At 43.0% G+C, this 26,474-nt stretch overlaps 1 protein-coding gene across 6 annotated transcripts in view; it reads left to right on the plus strand.

Moving 5' to 3' along the window:
• Window positions 1-26,474, plus strand: part of meis2a (Meis homeobox 2a) — a 123,099-nt gene that overhangs the window by 26,127 nt on the left and 70,498 nt on the right. For 5 of the 6 annotated variants that reach the window (XM_070878997.1, XM_070878992.1, XM_070878995.1 and 2 more), the window contains one exon: window positions 15,275-15,420. In XM_070878997.1, the coding sequence (XP_070735098.1) occupies window positions 15,275-15,420 (146 nt within the window). Of the gene's footprint in view, window positions 1-2,936; window positions 2,988-15,274; window positions 15,421-26,474 lie in introns of all 6 variants that reach the window. The other variant, XM_070878991.1, reaches the window with a different exon arrangement.

Consider the following 26,474-nt stretch of genomic DNA (forward strand, 5'->3'; position numbering starts at 1 on the left):
AATATTCTCAAGTCCTCAGTGAAATTAATTTTTAACTCGTTATGTGCTGTGAATTAATACCCTCCACTGGCGTGTGGTAGGATGTGGATTACATGCCTCTGATACTAAAAGTGGTGAATTCTCAGGCTCCACCGTGCTGTCAGATGGAGGTAGCAATTGACACGAACCAACCAGCAGTATTTTGTGCTGACGGTTAGCATTCTTCACTTGCTGTCCGCTGACAGAAACTAGTGCAGGATTGAAACTTCACGTGGCAGTACAAAGCTCTTGTGTCCATACGTTGATCTTCAGTGCAATTACGGCCATGTGATCAGGTGGCTCTGACTGGTGACCTTACATGAGGCACCCACTGTATTGTGTAAGATACTTCGCTGTGTTACAAGTACAGAAGGTTTGTATGAATCCAGTAAAATGAAAATAATGTTCTTATGCTGAGTTACATTGAAGTGCATTTTGCATTTGAAATGCAAATTCTTCTGAAATTATTTTAAATATTGAAAGCCACACTTATATTTGGAAATGCTTAAGTCACATTTACTTTGGGCCATGATAATATGAGGTGAATCCAATCTTCCCACTTTTAGAGTTAGTGTTTCTCCTGCCCAGTACTACAGCAGGTGTTGTTTTTGCCAATTTCCTCCCCGCCCCGCCTGTAGACAGACTCTCGTTAGCTGCGGCAACCCTCGGCTATCTTGCCCAAGTGGACATTCTTCATTTGTAAAGTTAGACCGTCAGTCTCAAAGCGGCTATTCCATCATGAAGGGCATCACGACCAAACCTAATCCTTGCCCTCACTCCACATCCACTGCCCTGCCAATATTTATATCCCTCAACTAACATCACTAAAATAAAAACAGATTATCTGGTCATTATCACATTGCTGTTTGTGAGAGCTTGCTGTGCACAAATTGGCTGCTGCGCATCCTACAGTACAACACGACTACACTGCAAAAGTACTTCATTGGCTGTAAAGCAATTTGGGATGTCCTGCGGTTGTGAAAAGCGCTATATAAATGCAAGTTCTTTCATTCTTTTCTTTTTAAATTTCCAGTTTATATTCAAAGGAGATTTGCATTAAACATCCCGACTCCTCGCCTGATCCAGGTGAGCTGTCTTGTAGACCAAAACAAAAGGGCAGAGCTGGAATTTTTCTGCTCTGAAATTTGATCAGAGTAAATAACTGCTCACTATTCATACTTGTCCAGTCGCTCTAATTGTGCTGGGAATGTGCAAAAGAAAAATGCCCATTTTCAGAATAAACAAGCTGTAAAACTGCTGAGGTCTACTTGTTGAAATCCACCAATTCAGAGCACCTCTGATCAGTAATACTGTATTATTGCCAATTCCTAATGTGCAAGCTTATATCTTAAGTAATGTATTTCACGTAAAACAGAGTTCAACTTCGCGTCAAGGAGCTGGCCTTCCTAGTAAAAGAAATGGTTTGGGGGGTGGGGCAGGGGGTTCTGGTGAAAGCCGAGAGTGGTGACTCTGAAGAGAAGGATACTTTCATGATCCCATTAGCATAAGAGGTTAAATTATTCATGACGTGATCCTATGGGGAGAAGTAAAGTTAATGCATATAGTTTTTAACTCTCTTCCTTTCTGCTGTGAGAATGAACTCCTGCTGCATTCAGTGCTCAGCCGTTTACTGAAAGCTCCAGTGGCATGTTAGAAACCGGTGGTGCTGTGAACACTGAGATTCATCTCGCTAGTGCAGCTCTCAACAGAGACCATCTGGACGAGTTCCAAAAGGTGATTAAACAAATTGATCAGCATTAGTTGCCATGTCACATGTCCAAAACTCTGGATTAAAAGAAAAACATATCTGACTTGGGGCCAAAGTGCTAACGTCATCTTTTTTTTTGCAGTATTCAGATGGTCCATGAGCGTCTGTGCCATCTTTGTATCCGTATGGCCTGTAATCATGAACAGGTTGTGTAAATGGCCCTCTCAGTAGCACTGTCTGTTCCCATAGAACAGCGCAGTTCATATTAACTAGGTCAGCCTTGTGCTACATTAGACAGAGGGAAAAAATGACCAGAATTATTCTTACAACAGGCATGTTGAATCTATACTGTGAGGGAAATGCAGCTGGAATTTGTTCAGGAAGCTCAGAAAGAACAGGCGCACGAAATTATTTGGGTGCAGCAGATAGTTTGAATGTATAGACAGAAATTAAGTTGACATAAGACTTCTGGAGATATAATGGAGGAAAATCTTGCCATATATGGCAAATATTTCTGAAAGGCAAGCTAAATGAAGTCAAGTGTGCAGCTCAGTTATATAGAATGATCACTTAATGGTGAATGCTATGTGATTAAACAAGAAGTTTGGTAATATATTCCAATATATATATATTTAGAAATGTTTAGCTGAGTATGCGCATTGTTGAAAGTAAAATGAAAAATGTTTTTTTCTGCTGGCAGCAACTATCTTGCAGTAGAGCAAGTAATTAGGAAACAGGGCTGATACCACATTATGATACAAGTAAATTTAGTACAACATGGAACTTGTGTCCCTTTAGATAACAGTTAAACTAACAATCTACTTCATAGTTAGACTTTCCTTACACTCTAACCGTGGGCAACCTATCTTCTTGTATCTTGGTGAGGCGCCATTAGCCCCCGTTAGGGATGAGAAGGCCAATTCATTCAAGGAAACACCTGCAGCCTGACGTTAAGCCTCGCCTGACCATTCCACAACCGTCTTTGTGGAGTGTGTATTTGGAAATTATCACTGGCAGCAAAGCCCACTGTGCCTTTTAGTTTTATTGTACAGAATAATGCAAAGTGGCAGTAAGTCAGCACATAATGCAATTTTGAGGAAATAAACTGAGGTCTTTTAACAACAAGAATGATCAGGCTAATTATTTATATTGCTAGAAAATTAACAAATAGGCTGAGTTCCAATACAATGTTTTTTTGGTTGCTTGATAGATAAATTCGGTCTTCTGCAAAGGAAAAGCCATCTTTGCCATCTTCTACTAGGTCAGTTGTTTTATACCCAATGGTGTGATAATAATGCATGTATCAACCAAAAATAAATGTGTAGCATATTTCTAGTTATTAAAGGTTTTTTAATTTTTAAGTAAACCAAATGTATACTGCATGCTCTTCCTAATGATCCTTTTCATTTGATTTTAAGCTATACTTTTCTTCAAATATCTGTAAATAATAATGTCGTTATTTCAAAATGTGCTTAGTTTTGTGTAGAAACTTGTTTGCATGTGTCCATAGTGAACAAATTGCATGCATCAATCAGAGGAGTGAATCTGGGCCACGATAAAAGCAATTAATGGCCTCATATTTACCAATCTAAATCTTCGTAATGTGTGAACCGCTATTAAATCTATGGAGGTGTACATTTTACCTTCGCTACAGTTCTGAATTCTAATGTATCAAATGTTCACAAATGGACAAAGTGAGTTAGACCAAAATCAAAACTTAAGATGTGATCTCTGTTTTATTTTCTCAAATCTATGTCAATCCCATTTTTCAATAACCGTTTCTTTTTGTGAACCTTTATAACCTCTTACATAGTCTTCAGCTATAATATAATTTGTGTATTTTTCTTTCACTTTCATGTTATCTCTTTTCCTGGACTCCTTTTCACTACAACTTGATGAATGACATGAAAGCATGGTTTTCCTACTCAGGATTATAGTTATTAGAGTCAGATTCTTACCTGGGAGGTAAATGTTTCTGATTCCTAGCTAACAACAGAATTTTGAAAACAACTCAAAAACGAGGCAGCCTAACTGCTTATTTTACCCAATTGCTGTCCCCTCCCCCTCTCTCATACAGAACACACTGCTGAGCTGATGTGGATCCATCCCTATGGCACAGCCAAACATAAACACATTTGACTTCAGTCCAGTTAATATGCCCAAACAATTTCTGGTTCAGTAATTTTTATGACTATGTGATGCAAGTATTTCAGCAGTCTAAATCACACACCCATCCTTTCCAAGCTATTTCAAAGGACAGCCTTTCTTCTTGAGTGGGGGTAGCAAAGAATTTTAAATTTAGAGTGCTATCATTAATGTAATTGCCAACCAGTGTAACAATAGTGTAATAGTATTATCTGCACTGGAAAAAATATATTGCATTGAGATAATGATTTCACCTTAAAGAAAATGTTTGATAAATTGACTGGTAGTTCACTTTAAATGAAAATAAAACTGGTATATTTGGAGATCATTTTTCCAGATCAGTATAAATACAATTGGCATTCTGCAAAGATACAACGCCTAATTACGTGGAACCAATACAGTTTTGTGCTCTTGCACATTCAGGGTTTCTGCTTTGTTTGTCGCTGTACCAGTCGAGGAAGTTCTGCTCAAAGTAATTTGCATTGGTGACATTTGTGAGCAAGACACTTGCAGCAAGAAAACGCTAGTTGTGTGCTAACAGCACTGATTCAAACTCTTTTCTTGTATAAACGGCACCTTTTTATTGATCTAAAAACAAATGGAATTGTCACAAGCAAGGAGTCTGTTCCTCAATGAGACAGCATTAAAAAAAAATACCTCCCATTCTTTTGAAGGTGGAATATATTTAATACTAAGAGAATGAGCCCAAACTTTCTTGTGTCATAAGAGAACAGCAACTTCGGAGCAGAAAAGTGCTGGAAGTCGTATGATTCAGTATATTGGTGGTGTAACTAGCACAGTACAGAAGTGAATAAAATAGAAGTTTTATGTTTGCTGCAGAAGTGTGGCATTAATCGGCACCCTCTGTGTATTTTCTGGCATTGGACACATGCTCAGGCATGGTTTGTGCTACATAGGATGGTGTGTGTTCTCTATTTTACCTAGAGGACCATTTTTTTTAATCAAAAATGATACCATTGTAATGAAAGGAAAATAAACCTATCTACTAGGTGCTTATTCAGTTGAAACTGAAGATTTTTTTTAATAAGTTAGTAAAACAATGAGACATGCCAGGTAACCACAACTTGCTGCAATTCCTATTCTGTTAGCATCAGTTAAGCCTGAAGTTGAAATACCTTTCACACCGTTACATGCATACTATTTTAAGCCTAATACAGAAATTCATTTATATCTGCATAAACTTTGTTGTCAATAATGGCTAAATTGTAACTTAATGCAAACTTTTAGATTATGACTTACTGAGAATCACCTATCACATGTGTGAAGTAACCCTCCAGCATTAGTTGCACATTGAGACACTCCATCAATAAATCAATACTTAGTTATCTGTAAGCATACAAGTATTTTGAATCACGCCTCCACACTTTTATAACAATGTAGTAATAATGTTGGATATTGAAACAATGAAGTTATGCAGTATTTATCTCTGCAGTAAATTATATATTGGTACATTTAGAAGACATATATATATAGCCAGATTCAAATTTAGTTCAGAGAAAATACGTTGACAGTGTTACATTTCAGATTATCGATGTTTAATTGGCATATTAATTTTCTTTTTAAAACCACTACCACTATCTTGTTTCAACTGTGAAAGAGTGGTACACTAATCTCTAGAGATTCTAACAAAAGGTATTTGAAAGACATAATTAATAGCTGCACATTTATGAGTACTAAATTTGCATTTTGCTTATAGAAACTATGAAAGTATTCTACTCAAAGATACACACAAAAGAACTATGAATGGAATTTTCTCTTTATTCATGATGTGCACAGGCAAAATTCCAATCATTCAGTCCTTGTGGTTAACCATTTGATGTAAAGGTATAAAAGAATCACAAATGCTGTTGAGTTTGGTTTACATTTACAAAGGTTGGAGTTTCGTCTTCCAAACGCTTCCATTATATAAAATCCCACAAGAAAATCAAACAGTGAATCAAAAATGGTAATACTTGTCTCTGTAACTACATGGTTAACTACAGCAAAATGTACAGATTCAGCTCTTAAACACTTGCACCTGGTTAAGTTTAGGTGATTACAATAATTAGAGAAAGTTCAACTGTCCTTTTAGAAAAGAAATAACGCTTGCAGAATGTGGGTTGTAAAGAATGTTGTGAGATTTTACATATTTAGATCAGGGTATTCAAAGCTAGGTCGATGGAGAGGATACTCGGTTGGTAACAGTGGATGCATGTATCCTGGGGTACAGTCTGTAGACAATTGGGTGCCTGCTGGAGACATCTGCGAATGTTGACCTTTTGACCTGCAAAGAATGCTCAGGAGGTGGGGGAATGTAACTACTCTTTATGGCCTAGAGGAGATTGAAAAATATACAGGAGGAAACCACTAAAATTCTGCAACAACTAAATACTGAATAAATCAAGCACAATTTTTTGTGTGTAACTAGTTCTGAGATGATTTCCAAGTTAATCTTGTCTCTATAAATTGAAAGTCTTCTTTAAGTGAAAGGTTAAAGTTCAGTAGATGGCTAGGGTGAAAGGTGAACCATGTGACGAGGATTACTGCAAATTTGGGCACCTGCTTTTCTGTCTGAAATGTTCTTCTCTTTCAGTCAAATGTGCAGTATTTTCAACGTTATTATTATAGAGCATATACAAGTTAAAACGCGCACACATTTGCACTAAATAGTTCCTGTTCTTTAGGGAATTTACATTCCTACTGAACATTACTAAGTCATTACCAGCCATGTTCAAGGTTATTTTCTCGTAGCTGCTGGGAGTATTACCTTTGTGAACTCTTACATGGGATGTCCTTTGACACAGACTATGAACATTCAGAGAACATAGTTGGCTGTCAGTCAGTGTTGTATGGCACTTGCCCTGCTGTTTGATGGCGTCTTGAAATGGTGATGTGGATGAAGAGAGCAGAAAGCCACTCTTCCTAAATGATATTTTAAGTTAAAAACAGGACATGATAAGAAATAGGCATCAGGTATTTGCTCCTGGAGGGGGGAGAAGGGGACGGGGGGGGGTGGGGGGGAGCGATGATAGGTGAAGGGCCTTAACAAGGCACAGGCAACTCTTTCCCGGTGCTGCAAGTGCCCTTGCATGCTTGAGCACCGATTCCTGTGTTAGTTGAGTCCCCTGAGGTCTGGTTGAGCTCCGAGTCGATCGGGGGGAAATGCAGCTGTGTAAAATAAAATGTAGTTTGTACGAAGCGCTCTTCATGTCGGTTCTGACTCACAGAAGCAGCTGCACACTGACTTTGTATCTGACAGCACAAAGGACAGTGATACAGAAAAGCAAGTAGGCAAAGCAAAGAGACAAAAGCAGTGATCAGCTAACACAGCTCCACACAGCCTGACTAATTTATGAGAAAAAAACTGCACTGTTCACTCGATCAGCACTCTAAGGAGGCAGGTGGAAAGGGAGGAAGTTTTCATTGACTCTCCCGAGCAACTGGGGAAGCCACTGGAGATACTTCGCAGTTTGAACTTTATCAGGGTCTACGCTTAATCAATACGGTATTGGAAAAAGAATTAATTACTAAAGCAGAATAAAACAGCTGCATTTTAAACCAAGGAGCCATCAATTCTGTAATCTTTCAGTTACAGCTTAGGTGCTGTGAGGATCATTTTGGCTTCACGTAATGAGGAACTGAGGGAGTCTCCTCATGAATGGTTTGGGAATTTGCATTAGTCTGTTTCAATCTGTTTACCATCACTGCGAACGATTTTAACCTTTCCTCATTCACCAGCTTTATCTGATAAATTATCGAATCTGTACGGTTTCCACACGATTCCGGCATTCACTGCAGGGGAAAGAATGAATGCTACAATCGTCAGTGCCATGAGAAAAAATCTTAACCTTCTTCCACTCCCTTTTCAGTGGGCTTAGGACTGATTGGTTTCAAGCCGGACAAACCTCTATTGTACAATTCTAGGGTCAGGGACCTGCCTGTTAAAGAAACAGTAATTTGAACACAGTCTGTAAACGTTTCATCTGTAATTTCCATAATGGTGAATTTCAAGGAGGGTTGAGGGGGTTATGGGAGATGAATTAGGTTTTTAGTGAGCTCATTAGGAAGCCAAACAGAGTTTAGACAGCAAGGCAGTGAACATAGCAGTAATCAGTTCTGCTCGCTTTGTTCCCTGCCTTCAGGACATTTTTGAAAACTTCATGGCAGGGACTGATGAGAATATGCTGAGAGAGGCTGGAATCGGGAATCTGATGGTTGACTTGTTGATTTGTAAACCCTTAATTCATTATTTCTCCACTTTAATCCCTTATTTCTTCAAGGAAATTACACGATTAATAAGCCTTCATATCTATTTACACCAGTGCCCTGTAAATCTACTCTGGAGTGATCTCAGTCATTTAGAAGCGATAACTTGCTCACAGAAGCCTGGGAGAAGACCGATTATCAACTCTTTTAAAAACAAAACTGTACTTCATAATTTCTATCACTGCTTGGCATTTCACTGGCCTGTTACAGTTAAAACTGAATGCTGATTCATAGCTGGCATCATAGATAGAGGCCAATTTGAGCTGACAATGAGTTTTAAAAAAACATTCAGAATACCCTTTTTTGTGGTTTGCAGGAACCAAGAGCTCTTTCCAGAAAATTGATGCATTTTGCTCTGCTAATTTTCATGCTCATTTCAATTAATTTAACATGACCCAGATTTCCTTCCTCAGGCTTAGTCTGACTAATTAGAAGAGTAACACCTAGAATCAGCCATATTTTAAAAAAAACACTGGAGAAATGTAGATCTAAGTGGGTTATGGAAGAAGACGGAACTAAAGCAAGGTATCAAGTGACAAAACCAATATAAGACGGAAGTGTTTGATGCCACAAGTATCTGCTCAGGAGAGTACCTGCTTTTAAGGGTCGTCAGGCAGAGTTGGAATATTGGAGTTTCAGCTGAATGCTGTAGAAACAATGGTATCTTTGAGACACGGCACCTAGATAACCTCTGAAGCCAATTAGTGTAATTTCTGTAGAATTGGCAGGATTGTTCACTCCTCTCTTAGAATGGAATGGGGTGGAGTTGTTAAAGAATCACAAACTGCAAAATCCCTGTTTTGGACTGAGGCCTTTATTAGGTACTGATCTATGTCAAAGAGAGTAAAGAGAATTTTAGAATCAAGCTATTATTGTAGAGAAACCCCTCCCCTGCAATTTTGAGCTGACACAATGTGCATGCAGTATTACTAACTGATTCATCTGCAATAGCCATCACAAAGTGAAGAATACCTATTGCACTATAAACAGAATGTGACGCAAATTACTTCAAGCCATTTATACATGTAGCAATGTAGAATTTGTTTTAAATTCCTGTGGCCAAGGATTTAGAAGTCGTTAATGTTCCAATTTCTTGTCAGCATAAGTTGCAATTCCAAGAGCCAGAATTCATGATGTACTTCACTGGTGCCACCAGGTAATGTTAGATGGAAAGCCTTCTTCCTCCATATCTCCGAGCACCAGGGCTGTGCAAACACACGTACATGTTGAACGTCATGGCATCAGGCATTGTGTACTCACATGGGACATGCAAATGCACAGTAGCAATATTCCTTTTCAAACAACATCAGAACTTTAGGGATATCCAACCAATTTGACTGTGTTGAGCTGAATCAGACCTACCGGCTCGTGCGTTGTCCAAATCACTCTGGTTATTCAGATGGGTAACTCTGATAGTAACATTGATACATGTCATGAAATTATAAAATAGCTTCTGGAGCATTCTATCTAGTGATTAAGAAGAGCTGATACAATGCTGATTACTCTGTATGAGAATTTGGTACCACAGTTACGATAACTGCAATGCGAGTGTGGCAGTAAAATGAGCTCCGATTTTATCTCAGCCTGCCCGGTGAGAACGGTGCAGGTGGGGCAAGGTTAAAATGGTGCCCGGGCGAGGAGGAACAGGAGTATTTTCCCGGATCCGCAAGGAGTCCATGGGCCTCCCCAGCCCCAGCTCCAGCCCCATCCTTGCCTCTCCCTCTCAGCACCAGCATCACCTGTGGAAACAACCCCCACCCCACCCCACCGCACAAATATCCTGCCAGAGACTGTTCCATTGGGTCCCTGGCATCCTTGGGAATGTTGCCCCAATTTTTGCTCCTGCTCGTTGCCCCTGAAGAAGATGCTGCAAGATTTAATTGAGGCCTGGGGGTTAAAAAGACCCAGGCCTGGGCTGATGTCTCCGACGGTGTTTTCCTCCCTCCCCATACCTGCCTGCCCTGAGTTAAAGTTGTCCTTCAACTGAAATAGGGAGTTAAAAATCTGAATCAAAATGACCATTTAGCGAAGCTAAGGTTGTAATAAAGAGTGCAATACAACAATCAAAGATTTTTAAAAACAGAAAAGTATGCACGCAGCAGCTGGAAAATGTAATTTCAGTTACAACCACGTAGGCGCAGGCTATTAAACCTGGGGAGACCAGAACAGGGGAGCTTAAAATTAGAGGTAGGCCATTCAAGGGCAATATCAGGAATAATTTCTTCACATAAAGGGTAGTGGAAATTCCAAACTCTCAACCCCAAAATGTTGGCGAGGCCAGGTCAATTGAAAATCTAAAAACTGAGATTGTATAGATTTTTGTTAGGTAAGGGTGTTACGGGCTATGGAACCAAGGCAGATAAATGGAGTTAAGATACAGATCAGCCATGATCTAATTGAATGGCAGAATAGGCGCGAGGCGCTGAATGGCCACCTCCTGTTCCTATGTTCTTAAACCACTGGGTTTTTTTCCGATAGAAATAAATACAGTGAAATGAATAGCTTGTGAATACATTTGAATGTTTTTGTTAAAGAAATAAAAATAATTACGACATGCAATAGGTTTACTGCAACATCTTGCATTTATGTCGTACCTTTAACGTGAAAAATGTGCCATGGCACTTCACAAGTTGAGGAAAGGTAGAGGAACAGACAGTGAGCCATGAGGAGAAAAAATGGTATAAGGACACGAAAAGTTTGGTGAAAAAGGTGGGCTTTGCAAAAGTATTTAAAAGAGAAGAGGTGAATAAATGCAGGAGTTTAGGAGGACAGTTCCAGATAGAATGGTTGGATATGCCACCAAAGGTGGGATGTAGGTGGACACCCAAAATGCCAGAGTCTGAAGACCTGGATGGAGTAGGGGATATAAGGCCAGAGGAGGCTGCAGAGATAGAGTGGGCAAAGCTGTGGAGGAATTTGAAGATGAGGATAAGAATTTTAAACTTAATGCATAGAGGGACGTGGAGGCAGAGGAGTTCAGGAAAGAGGGATGATGGGCAAGTACAGGACAGGATACGAGCAGTTGTGCTTTGGATAAGTTGGAGATTTTGGATGGTAGAGTATGGGAGGTCAACAAAGAGGGCATTGGAGAAATCAAGTCTAGAAATAACAAAAGCATGGATAAGGGTTTCAGCAACAGAGGAGCTGTGGTACAAAAAGGCATGACCAGTTCTGCGTCAAACAGGATAAGATTTTGCTTGGTCTGGTACAGACTGAAAAAGTGGCAGGGAGTGGGATGTAGTAAGTGGCAAGACTGAAAACGATGGCTTTGATCTTCCTGATGTTCATTTAGAGGAAATTGTGACTCATGCATGATTTGATGTCATACATGCATTCTGACATTACAGAGGTGCTCAAGGGGTCAAGTGAGGTGGTGAAGTAATAGAGCTGGGTGTCATCAACATATGTATGGATAGTGACCATAGCCCCATTGAGTGTCTGATCATTTTATATTACAGACAGACATGGTTTTTTTCCCTCGGAGTTTACAAATATGTATATTCTTCCCATTAAAATGCACGTCTTCTTTCTTGTATTGGTTACAATGAGATCTGAGAACTGTTCTGTGCCTGACTTCTAACTTAGGACTACTGAGTACTCATCTACCTAACATAATAACATTTTAAAAGTGAAATGGAAAAAGCACTTTGAACGTACCTGCATTCATGGCCTAAATATAAATGTGTCGGGGAACCATTGAACACTGAAAAATATTTAGCACCTGAACATCTCATCCCGAGCTTTCTGCTTACGGGTCACATTATTGGTTGTCTCTGTTTTTTATCTTATTTTCTCCGCTGGACAAATGAAAACGTTTGCTGTGTTTCAAGGACAGCTTTAATATAGCAGATTTTTGTGCCATTGAGGCCACATTTCTGACTCTTTCTAGCTATAAATATGCCCTGGGAAGACGGTCAGATAGAAATTTGCATAAATAAGTAGGTGAGGTGTACTGCATTGCTTCATTGGAAGCTGAAGGTGAAGCTTAAAGACGGATGTAATACCTTAATCTACTTTTTTAGCCCTCGCATGTTTATATTATGATCTATCTCTGCCTAATTTGGTTTAAGTAGTGGCCGGTACATTTTGTTTACCATTTAGCAAGAGTCTTTAGGCTCAGTGTTACTGGAGTCTTAATCCTGCCTAAGCACGGAGCAGCAATGGCTACAGCCCCGTTGCCTGATGTGTTGTGAATGAAGCCGCTTTCTGTCAGTAACATGTGGTCTCTTCACTGGAGAGCCCTGCGTAAATCCTGTGTAAATAGAGGGAGGCTAACAAAAGATGAGCCCCTGCAGCTCAGAGCATTTGGAGCCATTTGGGGGTTGAATGTGCTAAATGCTGCTTATACCGCCTGAAAAGTTGAGGAGAAAGGAGCATAAAATCCGTTCTTTTTTTCTCTCTCTCTGCTCTTACCCGGAGGGGGGTTGGGGGGAGAGGGAGGTTGTTCTGGGCCAGAGAAGCCTGAGGTAAGCCTATGAGGAGAGTTTTTTAGTGCTCCTTTGAGTGTAAAGAAGGTGGTATGGGTCACTGTCTCCTCTTTAGCGTAGGAAAACCCACACAGTTCGTAAATGTTGCATGCAACAAAAGAAAGTGCAGCTGTTATACAGAACTCCAGCGCAGTAGGCCATGCCCTGCTGAATATCTGGTCACTTAAAATAAATCTTACTAAAATTCAATTTTAACACACAAGAGCATGCAGCTCAACAGGATAGAAAGAGAGCCTAGTAACTAGTGGTTCAGGTACGGGTTTTTTCAGGCAAATTAAGAGGAACACCACTTTAATAAATTTTAACCCTAGTGTTATAAATGAAACATGCAAAGAAAATAACATTATCTTATAGGCAAAAACAACATGTTACAAAATAAATCCGTAAACTGTCTCATATCTTCCATTTACCACACAGTTAAAAGACCAGATACTAAATTTAAGATTAATACCTTATTACAAAGGTTTAGTTTGAAATACAGGTTGTGATAACTAATTACTTTGGCAAATACTGAATCCTAACGATACTTATTTTTATTAGCTTGTTTTCCTTTCTTTCCGATCTTATTTTCTAATACGCACACATACTTCTGATGCCAGCTTTTTTTTTTAGGTGTAGAATTTTCCTCTCCCCAGGCACAGCTTTCCAAAGCTGCCGTAGGCTATAACGCAGCACCTCAGATCCCCAAGGCCCAGTGCCCGACTCCTAATAGCCACTCTCCATCTGTGTCACATGGACAGATGATAAGACATTTCCAGTTTCTGTTTTGGAGTGTACATCCGCACAGGTTAAAATGCCATAGTTGCCAAGGAACAGTCAGAAGCCATTAGCATTTGGGAAAATTTGCCCTGCAGCATTCCTTCCTGGCATCGTGGAAGAGGGGTGTAAATCACCGGCCCTCTGTGCTCAGCAATTGTAATGAGGCTCTGTGAATGTTTCTGGTCCAGCATCATTTTTATGATTATTTCCACCTTTTTGGCTCGCCGTCATGATTCACGTTCGCGGAGAGGTAGCAAAAGTTAGTGGTAGATGAAGGGTTGTGCACTGACATTTGTGCAGATGGAGGGAGCTTCACTGCCTTGGGGCTGGGTGGCTGTAATGAAGTGGCTTGTCAGTCTGTAAATACTGGGGTCACCTCTTCGACGTGATGGAGGGTATCACATTGCAGTGAAAATGGAAACGTCAATAAAATTAATCTGCCAACTCTTTGCTGTGGGTTTTTTCAGCTTCTGTGGCCGGAGAGGTAAAAAAAATTGTTAACTTGCGTAAAAGTTGTCGAGGAAAGAGCCCTTGTTTAATGTAAGCGTTCAGTGCCACCAACCCTGGTAATCATATAACTAGAAGACAGTAGTAGAATTAGCTACTGCGTTTGTAGCATTCCTCAGGAAGCTATGCAGCTCTGGCTATGCTGAGTCCTAAGTTTATTGTTTTAGGCTTTCCTGAACAAGGTTTTTACTTAGCATGGGATTTATGGCATTTACTCCTAATGAATGTCTATTCTTAAATTACAAAACCCACAGTCTCAGCGCAATTTCCAGATGTCCTTCCAGGACCTCGGCTTCTTAAACATCAGCAGGGAGCATAAACTCTACACTTCTCTGTTTTCTTCTTTCGTGTGGCTTTAGGCTAATGATGTGCAAGAAAAAACATAGCCGGCGAATAAAAAAAAAACCCCGATGCTGTTTCAGTATCCTTCATTTATTTTGCATTTGATTATACTTTGGGTGCCTTCTTTCTTCTTTCTTTTTAAAGTTATTGGTTCAAATATTAATGGGGAAATATGATATATATAGGTGCTCTGATTGATGCCTCTCAAAAACAGGAGGACAAGCACGTATGAATTTTAAGAAAGTACGAGTCCAGGATTGCCTTGGTGCAGAGTTTTTTTAGATACATAATTTAGATGCCCTCTAGGCAGGCTTTCAAGGCATTTTCGCCTGAGGGTAAAGAAAAATAACTATGACTGTTAAAAGTAAATGATTTTTGCTAATGCACAATTAATGCAAGGAAAGGCAGAACAGTGGTGAGAGTGGATAGAGGTAACTCTTGATTTAAAGAATGCACCCTGCCTTGATATGTACCTAATTCTCTTAAATATGAGAGTCGGAAGCAGTGATGCAGAGAGACAGAGGGTGTCATCCCATGCAAATACAATGGGGGGAGGGTTGCGATGATGAACTGTGGTCTGTTCTGTGCAACGAGCCATGACATAGTTACTTACACCTTATGCAAAATCCCTGAAATGTTCAGATTTTTTCTTTGCTTTTAAGTAGTCATATAGTTTTCATTAGAAAATCTGCACATAAGCCATCCCATATATTTAGGGAGCAAAATGAGATCAAAACAAAATTATCATTGGAGCTTTTAAACCGTATATAAATTTAGTTGACAGAGGGCTACTTCTCTCTGTCAGAAGCATAGCAATAATTGAATTAATGATACATGTGTGTTCATGTGATGTTTATCAAAACAGGATTGGGAGACATGGTGCTTTGCATTAAATATTATTCACATAACAACCCACTATTTTAACGAGAAATGTTATCAGCTTGCATTATCTCAAATCAGTGTGAATCAAATTTGATTACTTTTGCATGTTATTTGCAGAATGCTCATAATGTGTATTTTTTTCTTTGTTCTGTGATTTCAGGCGATGGGTTAGACAACAGCGTGGCCTCACCAGGCACAGGTGATGACGACGATCCAGACAAGGATAAAAAGCGACAGAAAAAGAGAGGCATTTTCCCCAAAGTAGCTACAAATATTATGAGAGCATGGCTCTTCCAGCACCTCACGGTATGTACGGTGAAAATAAATCATTTGTTGGTTAATATTGCTTCCTTGATGTTGATTTCGTCTAAAGTTTGAGAAATTGTTTCTTTAATCTATGAGTACTGGGCTCCATTTTTTTTTAGGTGTTCATCTCATTAAAGTATAATTGTGCATGACAATATATATATGAAAGATCATGGGCTGGATTTTCAGTTCTGCTCATTTCAGGGCAGTAATGGCGGCGGGGTGGTAAAGTTTGCCCCATGAATAGTTTGCGCCTCAGTCGGCAACATTCATCAGCTGAGCGCTGAGTGTGGGGCGGAGCACTAAGGGAGGCGTTATACACCTCTCTTAGGGTGCTAAGCCAGCTGAGCAACTGAAAATCCCGAGCTAAACAGCCGGCCTTGGAGTGCTGTAAGAGAGGCCTGGGAGGGGAAACCCCACTAAAAGCATTCCCAATAAATAACCCACGCCACCACAACATAAATTGCAAAAAAAAAACAATCACACTTATCGGAGGTCGACATTACTTACCGCATTGCAGCAGCTACAGCTCGGTCCGCCGGCTTTCACAAGCAGTCCCAGCAGGGCGCTCTACGGAGTGCTATAGATTGGGCGGCAGCCAAAAATCAAGCCAGTGTCGCAACCGGCTCGCCTCTTCGGGCGGTAATGCCCCGTCACAACCAGCACTGAAAGTCCTGGCAGGGCGCTGGAAGCTGGCCGCCCACCCGGAAGTGCTTGCTGCCACAATTGCCGCTCCTCTGGGGCACTAACAGGGGTCAAAAATCCGGCCCCAAGCCGTGCTAAACATTCCCTTGTAGATGACAAACTTCACAGGAGCATAAGGAAGAATGTGGAACACTTTTTATATTGTTTGATATGTTTCTGGTCTGGTATTTTAAGGAAATACTAAGAAATCACTTCATGGGCGAGCATATTTCTGAACGAGGGAGCCAGAAGTGCACTTTCTGACCATGTGTTGTATATATCAAGTTTCCAAGCCAATGGTTTTATTATTGACTATAGATGTACAGTTTAAATGTGAATGATGCTAATTTCTGTTTCAGTTATAATAACCCATTAAAAACAGGCTTTCTGGTGATTTCATTATACATTTACAGGGTCACTAACTGTACTCATTGTGATAGGACAATCTCAGGTGTTAAGCTGAGTTATGTCATTCAAGCCAATGAGGAAGTGAAGATATTACCTACCAGTCCAGATTTGATTTTTATCCCAGGTTGTAGGCAGTAAGGGACTGTGTTTTAGGTTGTGTTTCACATGGGCATTTTCCAAGTACCAAGGGGTAGATTTTCAGTTGTCTAATGCCTCAGCAATTAATGGGAGGGTAAGAGATTACTGACCGGGAGTGCAGCATTCAGCGTACCGCCCAAAAATTCATTCGAGGCTCACCGGGGGCTCAAACCAGTAATGCCTGACTGCTGACAATCACTTCGATCATGGCATATTCCAGGTGCAACGCCCAGGCTTGTGCCCCGGTTGGAAAATTATGTGCGGCCACGTCATTTAGCGGCCGCCAAGAACAACATCTGGAAAAACAGTCGGTACAGGCTTGCAGAATGATTAACTGGTGGCTACTTAAAGGGATGAGGAAGCACTGCCCACGGAGGTCACAGTCAGTGCAACGTTTACACATAACATGGTTACACCGGCAGACAGAAATAAGAGTTCAGCTTGAGAAAAAGTGATTTTGAAAACTTTAATGGGTGCATTACTATGCCGCGCCTTTAAGACTCGGCTTTTCCCGGGATCTGAATTGGAGTTTGGCGCATGCACAATGACTTGGTTAAATTTAGCGCCAGCATTTTCGTTGGCATCCCCTCAGCTTTGGCGTGCAACGGCTGATTTAGTGCACGTCAGCTCTTCGACCAATTCTGACGAATTTCTGGGCGGAGGGCACAAACTATTTCAAGGCGCTAAATTTACCGCTGCGCCAAGGTTACCGCCCCAAATGAGGTGTGACCGAATTTCTCCCCCCAAGACTCTAAACATAAGGAAGATAATTTTAAGGCTTTTAATTTTCTTTTTTTTAAAGTGGAGGAATTATTTTTTATAATGACAAATTCAAATGAATGTATTGATAAATCCAGCTGGAGTGCAGCAACGGAGCCGGAAATTAACTGGGACCTGGACATGCCAGTCCCTGGGGCTTGCCCACCAGTCTCTGCCCCAAACAAGGCCATCCACATTTGAGGAGGAGGGCAGGGTTGACGGACGAGAGGTATCACAGTGTTGTGAGTGCCAGCTATTGATATTTTAGTTCAGCATCTCCATCCAACCCCATATATTCCTATAAGGTCGGTTTCAGAGATTCCCTGCAGGTGCATTCTGACACTTACTCGAGATTCGGCCTCTGGATTTTCAGGGCCCTTACTTTACTATGTCACAAGTTGAAGTTCCACCTGTAACTAAGATGTCTCAGTCAGGTGAGTTCCATCAAATTTTTGCTTGGTGACATGACAAAGTAAATGCAGGGGTGGCATTAAGTGGGCGGAGAAGGGCAAACAAACTGACTTTGTCCAAAATGCCCTGCTCAATTTGTCTCTCTTGCTGGACATTTATGGAAATGCTTTTCTGAAGTTGATTCATAGGTATGTAATGTTTATTCCACTTCCCCAGCTCAAAGAGGAAATGTGGCGCAAAGCAATCTTTAAATCGGCAAATATATTAAATGGGGTGACAACATGAATGTTCTGCATGTGAAAGAATCAATTTGTATAAATAAGTGGGTACTGTGCAGTAATGTGAATACATAGGCTATGTAATCTTTCTTTGTTGAAAGATTGTGTCTTCTGCAAAAAACTACTGTTCCTAATTAGCTGGGGGTGACATTGTTATTTATTCTTTTAGTTAATACTTTTTAAGTTTTGTTATTTAGTTTTTGTTGTGAATACATTCAAAAAGTATCAGTTTCTAAACATTTATAAGATCTTTTGAAAATCACATATTAATTTAGTTAAATGTACTTATGAGTGGCTCTTAAGGAGTTAACCAAAAAAAAAGCTTTCCTACTGAAATCGCAATAAAGATTTAACGTTTATAGATTTTTAAAATTGTTCCCATCTGATAACCCACAACTCAGTTTCAACTCATTTGTTTAGCCACAAAGATAGACTTTAATGCAAACTAAGATGCATTTGTTGAGCCGCTACAATTTCTTTGTGTGCACTTTAAGCTCTGGGATGCTTTGTACAGTATGTGGGTCCAGTCTTACAGCTGGGACGCAGCTGCTTCCTTTGTAACAGCATGTGCGCTGAAGTGTGCAGCTTCTGTCATCACCTGAACACCTTTAATCAAAAAATAATATTTCATTGCTACAGCAACCAAACTTTTCCACCTGTAAATTTAATGTATTTTGTCATTGTTTGGTAGACAAACTTTTATGCAAATCTACTATAAAATTGTAGTGAATTGTTACAAATATTAATAAGCTAGTGAATATGACCAGTAACTTGTTGGTGGGAGTTAATGACATAGTTTCTCCAGTTATATGGAATGTAAGATGAAACATAAATGTGTCTTATCTGTGGATTCTTAGAGCTAAGCTCCTAAAATTCTAAGATCTAACCTTCGATTTGATTGTTTCCCACTAAATGACGTTGAATGTGCTGTCTTTGCATTCAGACAGTTTCACTGAATAATTCATGATAAACGTACAAATATTTGTGCGGTTGTTAAAGAATGATAAAATAGAGAATCCTAATAGCTGAGTGGGCTAATACGCTATGTGCTTGTGGCTCTAAGTTGCACAGGAAGGTCCCAGGTTTAACCTGCGGGCTGTACTGCGTTTGTTTTATCTCAGCCAGGCTGGTATTCAGGGCACTGCAATTGACTTCAGCATCCTCAGGCTTTCGTGGGGAGGGAGAAACATGCCAGGGATTCCTCTCCTGATTACTGATCCAGTAACCCCTGCTGGATAGTGCACATGTGGAGACGTTCAGTGAGGACAGAATCAGCTGCGATTTCCCCCCCCCCCCCCGCAGTAGAATAGTCACTTCACACATATGAAGAACGGCCAGTTTGGAGGAGGTACTGGGGGACTGCCAAACTCTAGCAATGAATCACAGCTTCAGGAGAGACAAAAAGAAGAGAAAGAGGGAAAAAGTTTGAGTGCATCAGTCAGTCTAGATTGTAAATGTGAAAAATTTTAGAATTTGTATTAAAATATCGGCATGCATACAGTTAATACAATCACATCATGCCTTTACTGCCATAAAAATCCACATCAACCTATACAAGCAAGATTTTACTGTAACATGGTTGGTGTGAAGTAAAATACTTTCATTGAGATGGTCTCCAGGCACAGTATACTTATGGCACCGTCCTTAGTGCATGTTGGTATAGCATTGTACTATCAAGACTGAAACTTGCACTTATTTAGTGCAAAGATGGGCTTTTTTGGCTCCCTGAATGCAACCCTTCATTTTAAACACAGACTGTAATTTGTCAGTATTTTGTATGGGGGATTTTACGAGGGATTCAAAGATTTATAATAAGAAGCTACAAGAACAGAAATTAAAAACAAATTGATTCTGATAGCAGGACGCAGACAAAGATTTGTAGCAACATTCTATATTGTCTTTATTTCTTATTATGGATGTAAATGCAAGGTATGGACTTAATGGAGGGAGAAAGGATCAGCAGGCAGGCTGGGGTAGCTCATGACTCCGCCCGATAGTGTAAAGCGGCTGGTCATCATCATCAACATCATCATAGGCAGTCCCTTGAAATCAAGGAAGACTTGCTTCCACTCTAAAAGTGAGTTCTCAGGTGAATGTACAGTCCAATACCGGAATTACAGTCTCTGTCACAGGTGGGACAGACACTGGTTGAAGGAAAGGGTGGGTGGGTAGTCTGGTTTTCCGCACGGTCCTTCCGCTGTCTGCTTTTGGTTTCTGCATGCTCCCAGCGACGAGACTCAAGTTGCTTAGCGCCCTCCCGGATGCTCTTCCTCCACTTAGGGTGGTCTTGGGCCAGGGATTCCCAGGTGCCGGTGGGGATGTTGTACTTTATCAAGGAGGCTTTGAGGGTGTCCTTGAAACATTTCCTCTGCCCACCTGGGGTTCGCTTGCCATGGAGGAGTTCCGAGTAGAAAGCTTGCTTTGGGAGTCTCGTGTTGGGCATGTGGACGACGTGGCCCGCCCAACGGAACTGGTCGAGTGTGATCAGTGCTTCGATGCTGGGAATGTTGGCCTGATCGAGAACACTGATGTTGGTGCATCTGTCCTCCTAGATCTTGCAGAGGCAGCGCTGGTGGTACTTCTCCAGCGCTTTGAGGTGTGTAGAGAGAAGGCAGCCTCTTTTACATTGAAGTCAATGAATTAAAAATTGAGAGAGATGTAAAACAGGCTGCCGGCTCGCTGTCACCCGTTTTACACTATCGCACAAAGTCAAGATCCAAACCATTATCTTTTCCAGGTGGGAAAATGAAATCTGAATTCTGACACTTAAGTTCCACCTATTTAACTCTATCAAAATATAATTTTAGGGCCTTCCAGTGGTGTGCACACAATACTGGCAACCAGGAACAAAAATAACGTTGAAGTAGAAATCAGTCATGGCCTGTTTGCGGGCACATAACCAACAGTGTGCAGACGGCGAGCAGCCCAACCGGAAACATAAGAACATTAGAAATAGGAGCAAGAGTAGACCATTTGGCTCCTCGAGCCTGCTCCACCACTCAATAAGATCATGGCTGATCTGATTTTGGACTCAACTCCGCTTCCCTGCCCACTCCCCATAACCTTTCTCCCTTATCTTTCAAAAATCTGACTCTCTCCACCTTAAATATATTCAATGACCCAGCCTCCACAGCTCTCTGGAGTAGAGAATTCCAAAGATTCAAGACCCTCTGAGAGAAGAAGTTCCTTCTCAGAAGGCAGTGACTTACCGGAATTTTGGCCTCTGACTACCTTTCAATAATTTGGGTTAGTTGCCAGCACTACTGGCTCCAGAGGCAGCTCGCCCATTGCGAACGGGTTTATTTTGGGCAGCAGCCCTCGGGTAAGTCCTGAGGAGATACCTCGAGACTTGACTACTCCCAATGCACTCCTTGCTGGCCTCCCACATTCTACACTATGCAAAATTGAGGTGATCCAAAACTCAGCAACCCGTGTCCTAACCTGCAACAAGTCCCGCTCACCCATCACCCCTACATTGGCTCCCGATTAAGTAACATTTCGATTTCAAAATTCTCATCCTTGTTTACAAATCCCTTCATAGCCTTGCCCCTCCCTATCTCTGTCATCTCCTTCAGCCTCACAACCCCCCGAGATGTCTGTACTCCTCTAATTCTGCCCGCTAAAGCATCCCTGGTTATAACTGCTCACCATTGGTGGCCATGCCTTCAGCTGCCTGAGCCCTAAGCTCTGGAGCTCCCTCCCTAAACCTTCGTCTCTCTTTCCTCCTTTAAGATGCTCCTTAAAACCTACATTTTTGACCAAGCTTTTGGTCATCTGCTGTAATTTCTTCTTATGTGACTCGGTGTCAAATTTTTTTGTTGTCGTATAGCACTCCTGGGACGTTTTACTACGTTAAAGGCGCTATATAAATACAAGGTGTTATTGTTGAGGATCGCGGTGGACCCTTGGAAGTGCTGTGGTGCCGTGAAGAGCTGTCATGCTCCTCTTGGTTCGACGTCAATTTTTTTAATGTATTACCTTTTTGGTGGGGATCACTTGCTAGGCCACATCCAGACCTGCTCCACTTAGAGCAGCCCAATTTCCCAGAGGGGTCCTGAAACAGGCATTAGGCCCGTCATTGGCGTAGCATGGGGTCAAACGCCTGTTTTATGTATTCTACCCCCACCCCCTCAGCACCTGAAAAATGTCACGAGCAAATATCAGAATGAACATCTTTCAGGTCCCCAAAATTTACAGGTGTAACAAGGTCCGATTTCTATCCCTTTTTCTTGTACATCCATCCTGTGGTTGGTGTAACAGCTGGATTGGCAGAGGCCTGGGAACAGGTCACCTAAGCAGCACGTGAGTTGGGCAAAGGTGTGAAGTGCAGGGAGGCTGTAAAAGGGGGAGAGCAAATAGTAAAATGGTTGAGCAATTTCTGGTAATGACTGTATTACATGTAAATACTTTATTACAGTGGTATTGGCCTCGATATTAATCCAAGATTGGCGGGAAATTGTCGGGGGCAGGGGGCTTTTAAATATAATAAAACGGGGAACACATCTCCCCTTCTCCTTTCCCTCCCCTTCTCCTTTCCCCCCCCCTTCTCCTTTCCCCCCCTTCTCCTTTCCCTCCCCTTCTCCTTTCCCCCCTTCTCCTTTCCCCCCCCCTTCTCCTTTCCCCCCCCTTCTCCTTTCCTTTCCCCCCCTCTCCCAACTCGCCGTGCACACCCTGCCGCCTTCTTTATGGCGTCTGGTTTCGCAACATCCAAGTGTCCTGCTGTGAAGAAGTGGGGAACTTCGTTAGCATATTTAAATCAGTCTCCCACAGTGTAATTGGGAGCTTGAGTTAAATTTACCAGTTGCTGCACGGGTTTTCCAGGGCGCAGGAAATCTAGTTGTAAACCAGAGTCGGGAACTGCTGGCTCAAGAAAGTAAGTGCCTTTTACAGCAGGAGCACAGCCCCTGGTCCCTCAAGGAAGACCTCTGCCCTTGTAGCCTCCCCCCCCCTGCCCCCGCCCCCCCAGCCCCAATCTCCGGCCTTCTCCTCCTGATTGCTTTTCCTCTCCCCGGACTCGATCTCTAGCTTCTCCTCTCTCCCCAGCCCCGATCTCCAGCCTTCTCCTCTCCACACCTCTCTCTGGCCCCGATCTCCAGCTTCTCCTCTCCCAGGCCCCGATCTCCGGCCTTCTCCTCTCCCAGGCCCCGATCTCCAGCTGCCTCCTCTCCCCGGCCTCGATCTCCAGCTTCTCCTCTCCCAGGCCCCGATCTCCGACTGTCTCCTCTCCTCGGTCCCGATCTCCGGCCTTCTCCTCTCTCCACCTCTCCTCAGCCCCGATCTCCGACCTTCTCCTCTCCCCACCTCTCCCCAGCCCCGATCTCCGGCCTTCTCTCCCCACCTCTCTCTGGCCCCGATCTCCAGCTTCTCCTCTCCCAGGCCCCAATCTCCAGCCGTCTCCTCTCCCAGGCCCCGATCTCCACCTTTCTCCTCTCCCTAGCCCCGATCTCCAGCTTCTCCTCTCCCAGGCCCCGATCTCCGGCCTTCTCCTCTCCCCACCTCTCTCTGGCCCCGATCTCCAGCTTCTCCTCTCCCAGGCCCCGATCTCCAGCTTCTCCTCTCCCAGGCCCCGATCTCCAGCTTCTCCTCTCCCAGGCCCCGATCTCCGGCCTTCTCCTCTCCCCACCTCTCTCTGGCCCCGATCTCCAGCTTCTCCTCTCCCAGGCCCCGATCTCCAGCTTCTCCTCTCTCTGGCCCCAATCTCCAGCTTCTCCTCTCCCAGACCCCAATCTCCAGCCGTCTCCTCTCCTCGGCCCCAATCTCCGGCCTTCTCCTCTCCCCACCTCTCTCTGGCCTCGATCTTCAGCTTCTCCTCTCCCAGGCCCCGATCTCCGACTGTCTCCTCTCCTCGGCCCCGATCTCCGACCTTCTCCTCTCTCCACCTCTCCCCAGCCCCGATCTCCGGCCTTCTCCTCTCCCCAGCCCCGATCTCCGGCCTTCTCCTCTCCCCAGCCCCGATCTCCGGCCTTCTCCTCTCCCCACCTCTCTCTGGCCCCGATCTCCAGCTTCTCCTCTCCCAGGCCCCAATCTCCCGCCGTTTCCTCTTCCAGGCCCCGATCTCTGCCCTTCTCCTCTCCCCACCTCTCCCCAGCCCCGATCTCCGGCCTTCTCCTCTCCCCAGCCCCGATCTCCAGCTTCTCCTCTCCCAGGCCCCAATCTCCGGCCTTCTCCTCTCCCCAGCCCCGATCTCCGCCCTTCTCCTCTCCCCACCTCTCTCTGGCCCCGATCTCCAGATTCTCCTCTCCCAGGCCCCAATCTCCAGCCGTCTCCTCTCCCAGGCCCCGATCTCCAGCCGTCTCCTCTCCCAGGCCCCGATCTCCGGCCTTCTCCTCTCCCCAGCCCCGATCTCCGGCCTTCTCCTCTTCCCACCTCTCTCTGGCTCCGATCTCCAGCTTCTCCTCTCCCAGGCCCCAATCTCCAGCCGTCTCCTCTCCCCACCTCTCCCAAGCCCCAATCTCTGGTCTTCTCTTCTCCTGATTGCCATTCTCTCCTCCCCCCCCCCCCCCCCCCCACCAAATCCATATCTCCAGCCTTCCCCTCTCCCGATTGCCAGGGACTATCCTTAAGTGTCCCCAGCTGTGGCCTCCTGCCACTGATTTTCCTGCCCAGCTGCTGGCCAGCTTGTCAATTCAGCCGAATGCCGGGTGGGAGAAAGAAGAACAAAATTGGAATGAGATTCTGCCATTAAATTCATCAGGATCTCTGCGGCCCAGCCTGGACACGTGCCCAGACTGTTTTCACCCTTCCCCTACACCCTCCCTGCTTCCCGTACATATTGGAACCATTATCTCTTTAGTACATAACTTTGTACTTTATCCACCTGCTGATTTCACAATGACTTAAAGTAGGCACCGGTTTTACAGTGCAGAAAAGCCAAGTCCTGCGTATGTAGATGCAGTGTGTCATGCATCGTTGTTCAATTAAATTTCTTCTAAGACATTTAGGCCTAGAAATTGACCTCCTGAGCACCTCCCGTTGTCACCTCCAGGGGGCGATAACGGGACACTAAGCACTTACCGACCGGGTGCGGCGACAAGATCGACTTGCATCATATTCGTCGGGAGGTTTGCGGTAACGGTAGGACATTGCGCCCCGATCTCCTTTGTCCGGAGATCGTGACATCATCGCCTTGCGCATCGCCCTGGTAACGCACCAGACCTGAACTTAGGTTCCAACCCCTACAGCATCGGTAGGCGAAAACACTGGCAGCTGCAGGAGACGTTGAGCAGGAGGCCGGGCGTTTCGGGGCAAAAGTTAAAGGCGAGGTGACCGAGGTAAGTAAAAAAATTTCTACAATGCTGTTTCTCATTTTTTCAGATTCCTCTTCAGCTGCGATTGATCAGCTGGATCGCGACTGCCATCCAGGACCAGGTAAATGTTTCCAATGCAGAGCCTGTAGCGATGGCCCTTCCCTTTAAGGAAGGCAAACAGCCTCCAAGCGTGGCAGCGCTGCACGGCCCATTCTGCAGTGCTGCACACCTACCGTCCTGCCTGTGTTCTGTAGCGCTCCAGGACGGAAGTGGAGCGCTTAATTTAGCCCTCCACTTCCTTCCTGGAGTGCAATCCCAAATTTTTTTTAAGGTGAAAATCATTAGCGCCTGGTGCTAACTTTTTCAACTTTTAAAAGTTAGTGCCCCAAACGGGGCGGTCCCGAATTTCTCCCCTTTATTTCCTTATTAATTGTCTTGTGTACAAATCTTAATCAATTGTATATTCTACTAATTGCCCCATAATCCTAATTAATCGAATGAGAGGTAACTACGTCTCACTCACCTCTTGTTATCCTGTTTTATGCTTTAGCACTGCTGATTAGAAACATACATTGAGTGGAACTCCCTCTCGCATGACATGAAGAAGAAACAATCCAGTAACATCATGGATTTGGGTAGATTGGATTATTGACAGTATTCTCCATTCATATATCACTGCAATGAATAGTCATGACATCACATGAGGGGCAGATATGCACTAAAGTGCATGCTTCTGAGCTGCCTCTACTCAGCAGTTCTAAAGTGGAGTAATGGAGTGACACTCATAGACCTACAGATAGTTCCCTTGTTAACACTGGACTATGTGAGAGTTCAGCACAGTCCACTCCCCCTTTACCAATGTTTGTTCTTTCAGGAGAACTTTTGAAAGGCGAGAACATGTAACTCATATGATTTGTTTGCCACCATTTCCGCTGTAAGGTTCTGAGTTCAATCCTGTTTCAACACACGTCCTGACCAAGCCAGAGTCACAATTCTTTAAAAGGGTAAAAATGTTTTTCGATGTCAGTGATAGTTACAATATGATTCAGACCATTTAAAAGTCTTACTAATGCTTGAAACTTCTAAAACTTAGGTCCAAAAGATAGTGAAAGCAAGGTGAATATTGGAT

This window comes from Pristiophorus japonicus, chromosome 4 (genome assembly GCF_044704955.1).
Source record: "Pristiophorus japonicus isolate sPriJap1 chromosome 4, sPriJap1.hap1, whole genome shotgun sequence".
Classification (NCBI taxonomy): Eukaryota; Metazoa; Chordata; class Chondrichthyes; family Pristiophoridae; genus Pristiophorus; species Pristiophorus japonicus.